Source organism: Misgurnus anguillicaudatus, chromosome 8 (assembly GCF_027580225.2).
Source record: "Misgurnus anguillicaudatus chromosome 8, ASM2758022v2, whole genome shotgun sequence".
NCBI lineage: Eukaryota > Metazoa > Chordata > Actinopteri > Cypriniformes > Cobitidae > Misgurnus > Misgurnus anguillicaudatus.
The window spans coordinates 3,738,253-3,751,932 of NC_073344.2; the positions used below are offsets into that span (position 1 = coordinate 3,738,253).

Below are 13,680 nucleotides of genomic sequence, written 5' to 3' on the forward strand. Positions count from 1 at the left end.
CACAAATAAAATAAAACAACTCTATCTAGACTACCTGGCCAAGTTCATCTTTCCATTACACTTCAGTCGACATGGAAAAGATTCACTTACACAATTTACCAATCCGACATGACAAATAAAACAAAAACAATATCTCTTATCAGCCCGGGCCTTTCAAAACAACAAGACAAATAACATATAGACCGTACCTGACCTACAGGATTTGAGTACTCTTCTCTCCGAACCCCAACGTGTCTGCCCCGACACGGTACCACTCAGGTTCCTCATGACTCTTTCGTGAAACTTCTTAGGCATTTTCTCAACTTAACATTAAATCTTTATCCAAGCCACTCAACGACAAAAAATAAAACTCATTCACACAATAAACCATCATCTGTCCTAGCACACATTCCTTTTGAAAATGAAACCCTTTATTCTTATCATTTAATCTAATAATCTTTAATTTCCCCTTTTTATTCTTAAATTTGGAAGAGCATTTGAGATTTGACCACCCCGAGCCCTCTCAGGTGAACAATACAATCTTTTAACAAGCAAAACTGCTCATCTCTTTAGGTGGCCACCTGATTGCATTGCCCATCGAGAAAGTTAGCTGTGGTCTCAGGTTCTGTGCTCTTTTTGATGTCCCATCTGGTGTCAATTGTTTTTACCAAACCTTAAATTTAAAATGTATGCTTGATAATTTTTAAACCAAATTGTTAACCAAACCATTTTTCAGTAATAACCCATTAGCATTTATGTACAACCCTTTATGTATTTATTTGGGCTCTCTTTATTTTATTTATTTATTTATTTAGGGCTCATTCTTCCACACTCTAACACAGTAGTTATTTACCCTACACTCACAGGATACACCCCCCTTAACAGCCCAACTGCCCAAGGGAAAGTCTCTCCCTGCTTACCAGATGCACGTTCACATTTCTCTCACTAACACACACTCTGCAGCTGCATACATACACATTCAAACACAAATCATTAAATAATTAAACAATCGTCACTGCACTTCCCCGACGTAACGACTTTTGCGTGTCCTTTTTTACATTAACCAATTAAACAATCATTACTGCACTTCCCCGACATAATGATTTAAACTTTTAACTTCAAATTAAACCAAATTAAACCTCTACGTTATACACTTCCCCGACAAACGTAGACATATGCAACCTTGCATACAAACTCTTGCGCATTCTCTTAACTTAAAATCTGTTTCAATTCACCATGATCATCAAAGCCAAAGTAATTTAATACAGAATCATGCATGCATGCCTTAGTTAGATTGTACCCTTGAAATCAAAACCCAGTTCACCTAAATGGTTCTTAAATTTAGAAGAGCTTAAATTTCTCACCACCTTAAGCAAATTCTGGCCAACAACACAAACTTAATTAATAAGCAAAAAGTGCTTACCTTGTATATGGCCATACGTTGTTTGTGTTGCTCGTCAGGTTCGCCCAGGTGGTGTGACTGTCCAGCTCTTTTCTATCCCGGGTTTCGGCACCAAATGTTGTGGTTTTCCTTTTCCTCAAATGAAACAATCTTCAGTCTTAGGTTTTGATTTCAAGAGATAGACTTTTATTTTCTGGACAAAATAAGAAGCCGAGGCCGCCCTGGTGAATCCCCCAGAACCAGAGTGAAGTCCTGGGAGGATCCTCCAAATCAGTCTGACCCTCTGAGCCAGGGCTTGGTTAATATATAGGTCTTTGTTCCTACCCCTCATGGTTAAAACAATATGTATCTGTTCAGGCTTGTAACTAGGCTATTCCTTATACTGAGACCCTCTGTGACCTTTGACATGAAACATGAATCCACACAGCTGGTTTGCAATAGCAATCCCATGGCAAACTCCTGACCCACACACAGCATAACACATGACCCAGATACTGCATAACTTCATGGTAAACAAACTGCATGTGATTATAATGGTAAACTCATATTCATGTAGATTGGGATTAAAATAAACTTCTTCACTGGCAACAGGAAGTGACATGTTTACAATAATTATGCAATGTCACTTCAAGTGACGAATTGAGCTTGACTTACAAAAATATTTGCCAGTGCGAGTCAATGCACATGATCTCTGACGTTAGAGACACATTAAAGCACGATCATAAGCAGTGGTGCATCAGGCAGAAGTTGTGTGTCATTTTGTATTAGCTGGCACGATCGTGCTTTGCTGTGATAACAGTTTAGCACTGACAGGAGAGGCGGAGCGTCATTTATTTTCATTGTCCGTTTGTTTCTTTTCAAAATGCTATTTTTGGCCGAAAAAGTTTTGAAGCCTGAACTTTCTGTGCATTACTAGTTTGTAATGCTGTATTTACAAACTGAGGGATGAGTTTAAAGTATTGTTTATGGTAATCAGCAGCAGGTAAAATAAGAAGACAGAAAAAATCTTAGACAAAACTAGAGCGTAAGATGTGTGCCATGAGTTGTGTGATCTGAAGTTTGGTAGAGCCATTGCAGAGTTTTAATAGGTTTGTATAAGGTTTGTTGTGCGTATAATGTTTAAGGGTGACAGTAGAAGTGCCGCTGGCCTCTCTGTCTGCTAACCTGCATATCTGTGCTTCGCTCCTGTCCGCAGCTTATTGTGTTGGACACTCCGGTGAGTATGAGATAATTCCAACAGTTACCCCTCCCAACAAACACACTTCAAAAGACTGCCAACAACCTTTTCACTTACAGCCGTCTCATTCCTCTCCCCTTGGTTTCATAGAGATGATGATTTCTATAAGTCAGGAAGTTAATAAGTAGACCATAGATATTAAGATACAGTAGTTGTTACTGACTCTATTCTTATGAAAGAATGCTTAACATACAGATATACTTCATCTGACTGCTAGATCTTTCTCTGGACTATCTGTTGGTATGTTTTGCAGGTGGAGGAAAGTGAGAATGAGTGGTCTGTTCCACATTGCTTCACCATATATTCTGCTCAGAGAACCATTGTGGTTGCAGCCAGGTGAGATACATAATTTTTTCCAGTGGCAAAAGTATAAAACAATGCAGTGCTAGAATGTTATGGCATGAAAAGAGACAACAGAAATATGCAAATAAATTTTTTTACTTTGAGCTTACAAACTTTGTGTGTCTGACCCAGTGGCGAGGCCAGAAATTTTAAACTGAGTAGCCTTTGTGAAATAGGGTGGATGCTTATGAGTGTGTGTCCATTTGAGTATGCATGTGAATCTATGTGCACAGTAAGCAGCTCACTTTAACATAGTATTACATCATTTTACAATATAGTGGTGGTTAAATGGATTACATTGATGTTTTTTGAGTCATGGATCAACTAATTTTTGAATCAGCAAAAAAGGGGGTGGGGGAAATAAAATAAGAACAAATCAAGAAGTTACAAGTATTTGAAAATAGAAAATATGTAATAATAAATAAAATAATGTACAAATAATGTAATGTCTAACAGTAGTATTTAAGTACAGAAATACAATAAAATCAAATAAAAAATAACACTAGCTGGGTTTCCATCCAAACGTAAAGCAAATCTTTTCAAAAGTCGCAAAAAAGAAAAACAAACAAATGCGAATTAGGTCCGTTTCCATCAAGTTGTTAGAGCGATTGATCGTGGTATTGGTTACTTCGTAACTAACAGTAAACAAAACGAGGCACACTTGGAAAATAGAGACAGGACTGCATGTATTCACCATGGGGCAATTTATTAATTTATAGCAGTGCAGTTTTAATTGCCAAACTAAATGCTGTGCAAAGAAGAAGAAATGCAGCGTTTTTAATCAGGTACTAGCAGCATTAAGATGACATCGAGCCCCATACTGTATATGGTAAAGAAAACTTTGGTGGAAACAGCTAGACGCTCAGTCCTGTGGGTTTAATGTTCGTTACGTATTCGAAATTTCGTGTTTCCATCACTCGTTTCATATGCAATACTATAAAATGTGCATAAAATCATGGTGATGGAAACATGGCTACTGTCTTCTTCATTCTATAAATAAATAATTTATCTTTTTAAAGCTAATAAATGATTTTCCTTTTGTCTTCTGTTACTTAATTAACATAATGAGACAAACATAAGCAGATTTTTTGAGGGTACTGGCAATTTAAGGGGCTGATCACACCAAACACGTTTATGGCAGTTGCAGGAATGATATTCTATGGGCAGGGAGCGTATGCGCGCCGAACGTCTTGAGTTTTTTGCCGCCAGCCACAGCACACGCTTTTGCAGGAATGCTGAGAGTGGAAAAGCGCCCGACGTCATTTGCGCCTTTGCATTGTCCAATCAAATGAGGGTAGAGGCGGGCCTTTAGTTGTGGTGACGGAGGTTTAAAGTTGTTTGGATCAACTGGACTCCACTCACTCACTGTCTCTTGCATGTTTGTGCACCTCTCACCCTCAAACAAGGTCAGAGCAAGCATCCTCTTTTTAAAGTTTCTGCTAATATGGCAGTTAACAGCAAAAGAGCGCTCACGCTTTAATATTTGATTGACAAGACAGCTGACTTGGTGGTTGCCTAGCAATATAAAAAGCCGCGACACACTGCTGTTTTGAGTTTAAAACACGTTTGGTGTGATTAGCTCCTAAGACTGGATAAGCACCAGTCCACATACAGTACTGGCAAACATCTGATTTCTTTTTGAATTGACTGTGGTATTTTAAGCTAATTTAGTTTTTATGTAATGTATCCTGTCAAACGCTGATTCTGTTTGCGTGCTTTTTGAAATGTGAATCTCCCTGCGTCCGCTTATGAGTGTCCATTTGAATATGTATGTGTGTCTGTGCGCAGAGAAAACTGCCCACTTTTAACACCTTCTTGCGCTCACATTTTTAAAAAAAAATTGTTAAAAATGTATTTTGATTCTTTAAAATTTGCAAGGTGAAGTAACACATGCCAACGATAAACTTTCTATATAAATAGTTATTTATTTCCAGTGTTGGGCAAGTTACTGAAAATTAGTAATTAGTTACAGTTACTAGTTACTTCTTTTAAAAGTAACTGAATTACTCTACCTGTTACTGTATATCATAAGTAATTAGTTACTTAGAAAAGTAACTTTTAAGTTACTTTTATGTCTGCTTTTTAAATGTAAATATGAACAGTACTGAACAGTCAAACAGTAAAATGATATGGATGGGCTATTTTACACGTAAGACTCTAATATATCACATACTGTAGGAGCCTATTTTGCTTTAGATTCAACCTTTGAATATTTTTGTTAGAACTTATCTTAATATGTAAACTTAGTTTATTTATGTATATCATTTAGACCATTTAGACAAATATTCTGCATGTTTACAAAAATATATAATGTGATAAAATTGTGTAGTGTCTCTTTAAAAATTTGGTGAAAATTGTGTCAACATGTCATATTTTCTAAAATAAATTATAATTTTTCTGATTTCATATTTATTTTAATAAGTTAGAAACGTCTCCGCTGTGTCCTGCTGACAGGCGCGATGCGCGTGCAGCAGATGAGGCAAATTATGGGTCCTCCGAAGGTTAGACTGTCAGCTATGATGAAGTGTAATGAATCATTGCGCCGCCAACTACGGTCCTGCGACGTCAGATATGTCTTGTCTATTTTTTACAAAATAATAGTAACGAACTCATTTAAATTTCAGTAATTGTAATTGCGTTACTTGATTTTAAAAAATACTTCGTTACATGCTTGTTACTGCTAAAAGTAGTGGAGTAACAGTTCTTTGTAACGCGTTACATCACTGTTTATTTCTAAATGATGCGTATTTGAGTGATTATTAGAGATTATCATTTATGTGTAATTTCTTCTGCTTTCCCACAAAATATTTTGTGTCTCTTCTGACTGTGTGGGCCAGCCATCAATCTGAGTGGTGGGCTAGTGCCAACCTGGCCCTTCTGTAGCCTCGCCACTGGTCTGCCTATTCACAATAAATACTATTCCTGGGTGAGGTATGACCTGTTTAAAACATGGAACAAGATGACAAGGAATACATTAACCCAGTCTCCTCCACAGTTCCAAAGTTGAAATGAACAAATGGATCGAAGATCTAAACATTGCAATTGACATGTCAAAGAAGTCTCCAGAGAAATCAGATCTTCTGTTGGACCCCAGCTTGTGCGACCGCTCCAACAGTAAGTACCTCAAGCTCATTCGTGTTGTCCACACGGGTGCAGGTCTGCAATGTGTTTTATCCCATAGCCTCCTTCACTTTGATCCTGATGTAGATGTAAACCCCACACCTTCCGATTCCTTCTCTGTCTCTCCTGCTTTCCTCCTGTGCCTCCCTGCAATCATGAGGGTCATCAGATGAGGTGTCGCTGGAGCAGGAGTCAGAGGATGACATGAACTCCTCCCGATGCTCTCTGGATAAGCAAAGCCATCACAGGGCCAACACCACCATGCATGTGTGCTGGCACCGCAACACCAGCGTCTCCATGTCTGACCACAGTCTAGCCGTGGAGGTAGACACACACACAATTAGTTTATACATAGAATTTGATTGTGAAGGTTTTGACTAAATCTGCAATGCACAAACATTTATTTTTTGATATTAAGAAATATGACAAGCTTGACACATGTAGTTCTTTACACACACAAGCACACACACACACACACACACACACACACACACACACACACACACACACACACACACACACACACACTTGTACCATCTCTAAGCCTGGCTGTTGAGGTCTGGACTGCACCCAAAGCTTGTGGATGAGGGGAAGACTCTAGCACCTCTTTTACGTCTTCCCCCGTATTTCTCTCCCATACTACCCTGTTTTCATGTCTTTAACATGTTTTCACTTTTCTATGTAACCATCTCTCCTCTAAGAGTTCTTAATAGTAGCCGGCATTCCTGATTTTGCCAAGTGAGATATGTTCCCAGAGTCAATTTCATTGATGACCCTGGGACAACATTCCAGTCACATCTGATGCTTAAGTTTACAGTTTATGTGAAGTTTAGTTTTACAACCATGTGCTTCTACAGCATTGTTATTTACCTGTCATTTCCTTCAAAATTTTGGGAATGTGTTAGGGCTTTGTATTCTTCCTACAGAAATTTTTCATCTCTTACTTGGTAAAATCAAGTTGAACATGGCTGCCTTGAATAAAAGTAACTGAATTAATAAACTTCTGATCTTCTAACATTTCTTCTCTACAGAAATTTTCAGTGTATCTTTTTCTCCATTCAGGGTTTGAGAGTTAACAGTCTAACACGCTATCTGCTTTCTGTGCTTTTCTTTTGCTGCTTGCTCTTTGTCTTCATCACTTTCTCTGCTGCACATTATCTGTCCATTCCTGTTGCCTGTTTGCCTGCCTGGTCTCAGTATTCAGTTCACCAGCCATGTCTCCTGAGCTCCCCCCTCGTTACCTGCTTGGTCAGGGCCAGAGACCCAACACCATCACACATATATGCTGCTACCGAAACCAGAACCTCTCTCTCAATGACTGTCTGCGCATGAATCAGGTACTCGTGAGGTCAAAGATTCTAAAATAAAAATTTTACATACATGTCTGAATATATGCAATCCTGCCTATGAAAACCCAGCTAAAGTCACATTTTTGTGATTCATTAAATTATCCTACATAGTCAATATTAGAGATGGCAATTTAATATTTTTACAGAATGTTCTGAGTAAGACCATATCAGAAATTGAAATTAAAGTCAAATCAGTAAGTCAAATCAAACTTGGATGCTTCTAATCTCATAATTAGCACAAACCATTTTTGCGGTCGTTAAATTAGCAAAAGTGGATTCGGACACGCCCATTTAAACGTTGCGCTGTGCGCGTTAGACAATGCGCTTAGATCGTTAAAACAGGGCCCTTCATGTTACAAATTAACAATGTGTAGTTATTAAAGAAGCAAAACACAATAAATCATGTTTAGTGTGCAGTATTTCGTAAATTAGGACTTAACATTGTTTTGTGTTTACTGCATGTAAAATGTTTATTAGTTAAAATAATAGATAATACTGCATTTTTAACATCCTTATTATTAGTAATTTTTATAGCAATATACGTCAGAAATGCTGTTCAACATTATTTTCTGGAACCGTTTACACAGTTATTTTGAGTTTAATTTTTCTATACTAACATGCAATGTGTGTGATATGGACACCATAGTAAACTTTTTTTTGCCATTTCTCTTCAACATTAGAAAACATTACTGTTAGATACAATAATGACAAATATATTTCATGTAAATACATGAAACCATTATATAAACATTCCTTATAAGTCAGGGGTGTGGAGCATCATTCCAGCAGTAACAGTCCCAAAATATCACGGATTTGGCAAGTAATGCTGTTGGGAGCAATATGAACTTCATCTATAAATCAAGACATTTCTTGTGATTTAGAAAATAACCAAATAGTTACAGTTACAAATCAGCACAGTCTCCCTTAGCATTTTCTTAGTATTTTAAAACAGCTTTACTTTTTTTATTAAACCTTAGTTGTCACGACTGGTAACAGGAGTGAGGACGCAAGTGCTGGGTTCACCATGAAATAAATAACATTTATTAACAGAACGGAAATAAAACAACAGGCGGGTAAACACAGGAACATCCAACAGAAGGAACAGGAACAGACATGAACGTAATGGCAATGACAATGATCCGGCCACAGGTGAGAAACAGACAGCAGTATAAATACACAGCACTAAACACGGAACAGGTGTGATGAATCAGTTCGTGAATTGTCCAGGTGACGTAATCGGAGACACAAACAAAACATGACACGGATCACCGTGACATTAGTGAAACACTATTTGGTTATTTTCTAAATTACATGTTGACATTGTGTTGTACAGTAGCAATTGAATTCCTAAGTTCCTATTGACACCTCATTCCAGAACCAGCTTTCTGGCTACCTCCTGAGGAAATTCAAGAACAGCAATGGCTGGCAGAAACTTTGGGTCGTTTTCACCAACTTCTGCCTGTTCTTCTATAAGACACACCAGGTATTAGAAGAGAGACACTTGCTCTTTCATTTGTGTTTTTGATGTTTATCCTAAAAGCATCCAGATGATTTATAATTAATAAATGGCTTTTGTTCTAGGATGACTTTCCTCTGGCCAGTCTGCCGTTGCTAGGTTACACAGTCAGCACCCCGGGGGAATCAGATAGCATCCATAAGGAGTATGTCTTCAAGCTGCAGTTCAAATCTCATGTTTACTTTTTCAGGGCAGAGAGCGAGTATACATTTGAGAGGTAAAGCTATTTTAGTCTTTTGTTTTATGTTCATATTGTCAACTGCTGTATTCATTTATTCACACTTTATCCAGTGGAACCAGTTATTTTGTTTCTATATTCGAAGTAACAAAATGATTTGAATGAAAGGCTTATTCGCTGCTTAAAACATACTGTGATGTGTCTATAGATGGATGGAGGTAATCAAAAGCGCTGCGAGCTCTACAGGACGCATAAATCTGCTTGTACCCAAAGGCCCAGCAGAGATGAACGAAGGGAGCTAAGTGTATCAGTCTGAACTCCTGGAGGGGGGCTGGGCCCACTGTCTGCCAGGACCAAACATTATTACTCTATTTTATTTTTTTCTGTTTTGTGGCTCTGAGAAGCATCATAATCCACAACTGATTCTGGATTTTGGACTGTCCGTTAGCTCTCTGCTTGCTGGGGTGTTAAGCTGCTTTTTGAAACCATGGACCAAAGGATTTGGTCTGAAATTTAAGTTGCTCTGTAACTCTGTTTGTCCATTTTTCTTTCATTGCTCATCTCATAATTTCAAGGGGTGTCTGCTACTTCTTGAACCATTAGACTGAAATAACTCTACTAGAACCACATTAGACTTAAAAAAGTTATGTTTGTATGATTTCTTTAAGAATCCAGAAAGAATTTTGTTAAAATCACACTTGGGTGTTATTACTGTATTCAGGTTTTTATGGTCTTAATGAATCTGTCGTTAGGATGATGGTTAATTTAATATTCGGTCCTTATAAGAATGGACGACTTAGCCAGTTTGTTCAATAAAAATCTATAGTCCAGAAAAACTCATTCTGTTTTTTCAATCATGTCCTATGACAACAGTGACTGAATACTACTGATGGGAGTGTTTACATACAGAGGGTCTGTATTAAGTCAAGTTGGTGCAGCAAGTGAGATGAAAGACTGTAGTACTGTATTAGAAAGCAGTAATGGTGGTCAGAGAACATGTTTTCAGTCACAGGGAGTTAAGCTGGTAATAGTTATTTTTGAATGACTCCACCCCTTTATGAAGGGTTAAAGGAAATAAATGTTGATACAGGAAGAAATCTGAGAGAAATAGAAATGTTTTGACAATGAGGCAGCCATATAATTTAATTGAATTGGTTTGCACATTATATTCTGTCCTCTTCCAGCATAGCTCTGGTTTGTGTCATATTATGGTCAAAGCTTATCTTGAAGGTCATAATTTAGTGGATGTTTATGTTCTTGAGAAATTGTCCTTTGCATATCTCTCAGCATTGATTTTGTTTAAATCTGATATTGTGTTTAAAATACAGGCCTAAACAAGAGGTATTTAACCAAGCTAAAGTTTTAAATTATTCATATTTGCACCGTTTCATATCAGTAATTTTGAATATTTGACAGGTATAAGAATACAAGGTCTTCTTTTATATTGTCTTTTATTAAGCTTCTGCCACCTAATCACAGAGAAGATGAAACCGCTCTAATGTCAAAGTTTTATTGAAGATCAATGTTAAAGTTATCAAAAAAAAAACTAGAAGAAATAAATAAACGGTTTTGCTGCACTACTTCAGCCCCAAAATTCAAAAGTTCTGTTTGGGAGCAATGGCCTAAAACTTGTTCTTGAATTCCTGAATCTTAAATTCAGGATTATTTATGTAACAACAATTACACTCCATTTTAGATTTTGTTTTGTTAACCATTTAATTGATTGAGATGTTGTTTCATTACCCATTGGTGAACATGTAACAAAAACAAAGCTTCATTACAATGTGTTGCAGTCTTGTTTTGTTTGAGGGACAGTTATTTGTTTTATCTTACTAGCATAAAGAAGCAGTTCCACAGCGTTTGCAAAAGCAGTTGTTTTCTTATTAACTTAATTTAATAATCTTTAAAACATTTGTTTACTTTGTCTGATTTGGGAGACTTTTTCTGACTCTTTTTGGATTATTGATTGTATTTATAAGTTTTTTTTTTACATTTTGGTATTGTCCCTTGTCTACATGCTGTAAAAGGGTAAAGTCAAAGACCAGAGTTAGTCAGCCATATATTAAGCAGTGTTGCTTTGTGTACCTAACAATATACTGAATGCAGCTATCATCTCGACATAAGCCCAGCTAGCTATGTGTTTAAATTCCATCTTAATTCAGAAATGGAAATATACTGTGGGCTTATGGTCTCCACCCATTTTTGTAAATTTTATGAAGGGACTGGAATTTTGTTTCTTTTTCCTGTATATGACATTAACATGAATGAATAACCTGGATTGCTAAACATGGGAAAAAGTTTACTCAAAGACCTCAGTTTCCCATCTCATTCAGAGAAACTAACAGAAGCCCTTCTCTTTGCTCCCACTTTAATGTTACTATTTATTGTGTAGCATGTTGCTGAGGCATTGCTCTTATACACACTGCATGTAGTATGTTCTATGTTATTACATTGAAAGGATATCAAATAAAACTGAACTATATAAACATTTTCCTTCTCGTTGTGCTATTTTTCTTGCACTTTACCATGTTATTTATACCCAAAATGTATATTTGTAATTCTATCCAGGAATACACACTCTGTGTGCTTTTTGTGTTTTTATAATGTAGTTTATTTGTTTTATATTACGGAATACACATGAACTTGATCTGCCCATCATATATAGTAAAATCTCATAATTATACAAAGGAAGCAGCAAAAATATCCCATTGTTTAAGCCTTGGCAGAAAAAAGTGGTTTGGGAAGGGAGTCAAAATTCAGATTAGATATAATGCATAATACTACAATTAATGATTACTTATAAATTCGCTAATTATACCAATTAATTACCTGAGTAGAATAAATGTAATTAATATTTCACTGGACTAAGTTCACTATTATGACTTTATAAAAATAAAGATGGACATACTGTGAAGTTTAACTCTGAAGAGTTAATTTATAAATAAATTGAAATGTACATTGAATGCAAAATTACAGTAACATTTTATATTAATTTAACTAATATGTACTTTCAAAGAAATACAGTGCTTGTGCCAGGAAACACAAGGGTCGGAGTCAGGGCCGCATTAAGAGCTCACTGGGCCCCGGGGCTATGAATTACTGCAGCCCCCCCCCCAACACCACTTTAGGTCACCAACTACAGAGAGAACACATTTTTCTAAAACACTGCTGAAGTTGTTTTACATAAATATAATCTAGAATAATTCAGAATAACAGTTGCACGAAAAAAAGATTAACACTAACCTGTAAACATGACTTGCTAATAGCGAATATAGGGGTGGGCGATGAGCTAAATGTTTTATCATTATTCGAGTCATTTTATCTAACAATAATGATATACTTCACAGTCAAGTTATATTACTTTTAATAAGAATTTTATCATATGGAAATTTAATGCCACTAACATTTCAGAATTCTTTTGACCAATTTCCATATCACAAAAAATAATAGTCACTTAAGAAAATAATCTCAAGCTTACTGATGACAAGAGTTACAATTAATAACAATAGAACAAAGGCACACAAGAAATCGACCTACTTGGAAAAACTTAAAGCACTGAATAATATTATATTGTGTAAAGTAATCAAATATACAGTACGTATCTTTCACTATAAATTCAACATTCATTCTTATTTATTTTACAAAAGTGATTCAGTCAATGGCAGTAAATTACTTTATTTCTGATGTTTGATTTATTTATTTATTTATATTTATTTAATGTTTATTTGACAGGGACAAATGGATAAAACATTGCTTTATAAAAAATACAAAGTAGATTCCATGCATACAGGATTATAGCCAAGACTAATTTGCAACCCCTGTCCCTGGTTAGGCTTGTAAGGTTAAAACAGAGATTACAGAGTATTGAAGCACAAATTTATAGCTATTAAAATATATACAATAAATACATCAAATACATCAAATAAGATGTGGGCTTAAATAGATGTAGTAGTCACTACACAGAATCTAAACAAATTTATACATTAAGTTGTAGCCTGTATAATCAGCGTTCACAAAGTTGTTTCAGTTTTAGCCATTGCTTTAAATGTGTATTAAAAACCTTGAGTCCTTTCAGTGTTTTAATTTCTGATGGTAAAGCATTTCACCATTTTATGCCATTTTAAAGTGATGTCTGACCAAATGTTGTTCTAAGTTTTGCGACTATACAGCCTATACAGTGCGGCGCGGCTTTTTATATTGCTAAGCAACCACCGAGTAAGCTGTCTTGTCAATCAAATATTGACGCGTGAGCGCTCTTTTACTGTTAACTGTCATATTAGCAGAAACTTTAAAAAGAGGACGCTTGCTCTGACCTTGTTTGAGGGTGAGAGGTGCACAAAGACGCAGGAGAAAGTGAGCGAGTGGAGTCCGGTTCTTCAAAGCCCTTGTAAACTTCCCTTACCACAACGTAAGGCCCGCCTCTCCCCTCATTCGATTGGACAATGGGCCCGACGCGAATGACGTCGGGCGCTTCTCCGCTCTCAGCGCTTCTTCAAAAGCGCGTGCTGCGGCTGGCGGCAAAAAACTAAGTTGTAGGGGGCGTGGTAAGGCTTTGGC

At 36.6% G+C, this 13,680-nt stretch overlaps 1 protein-coding gene across 10 annotated transcripts in view; it reads left to right on the plus strand.

The window, feature by feature from the left end:
* farp2 (FERM, RhoGEF and pleckstrin domain protein 2) overlaps positions 1 to 11,613 on the plus strand; it is a 360,413-nt gene extending 348,800 nt beyond the window's left edge. For 2 of the 10 annotated variants that reach the window (XM_055213945.2, XM_055213947.2), the window contains 6 exons: positions 2,872 to 2,954; positions 5,956 to 6,074; positions 6,241 to 6,404; positions 8,805 to 8,912; positions 9,011 to 9,162; positions 9,332 to 11,613. In XM_055213945.2, the coding sequence (XP_055069920.2) occupies positions 2,872 to 2,954; positions 5,956 to 6,074; positions 6,241 to 6,404; positions 8,805 to 8,912; positions 9,011 to 9,162; positions 9,332 to 9,425 (720 nt within the window). In that variant the 3' untranslated portion in view covers positions 9,426 to 11,613. Of the gene's footprint in view, positions 1 to 2,576; positions 2,598 to 2,871; positions 2,955 to 5,955; positions 6,075 to 6,167; positions 6,405 to 7,277; positions 7,418 to 8,479; positions 8,913 to 9,010; positions 9,163 to 9,331 lie in introns of those variants that run through there. The other 8 variants (XR_012370688.1, XR_008646476.2, XM_055213942.2 and 5 more) reach the window with 8 other exon arrangements.
* The last annotated feature ends 2,067 nt before the right edge of the window (positions 11,614 to 13,680 follow it).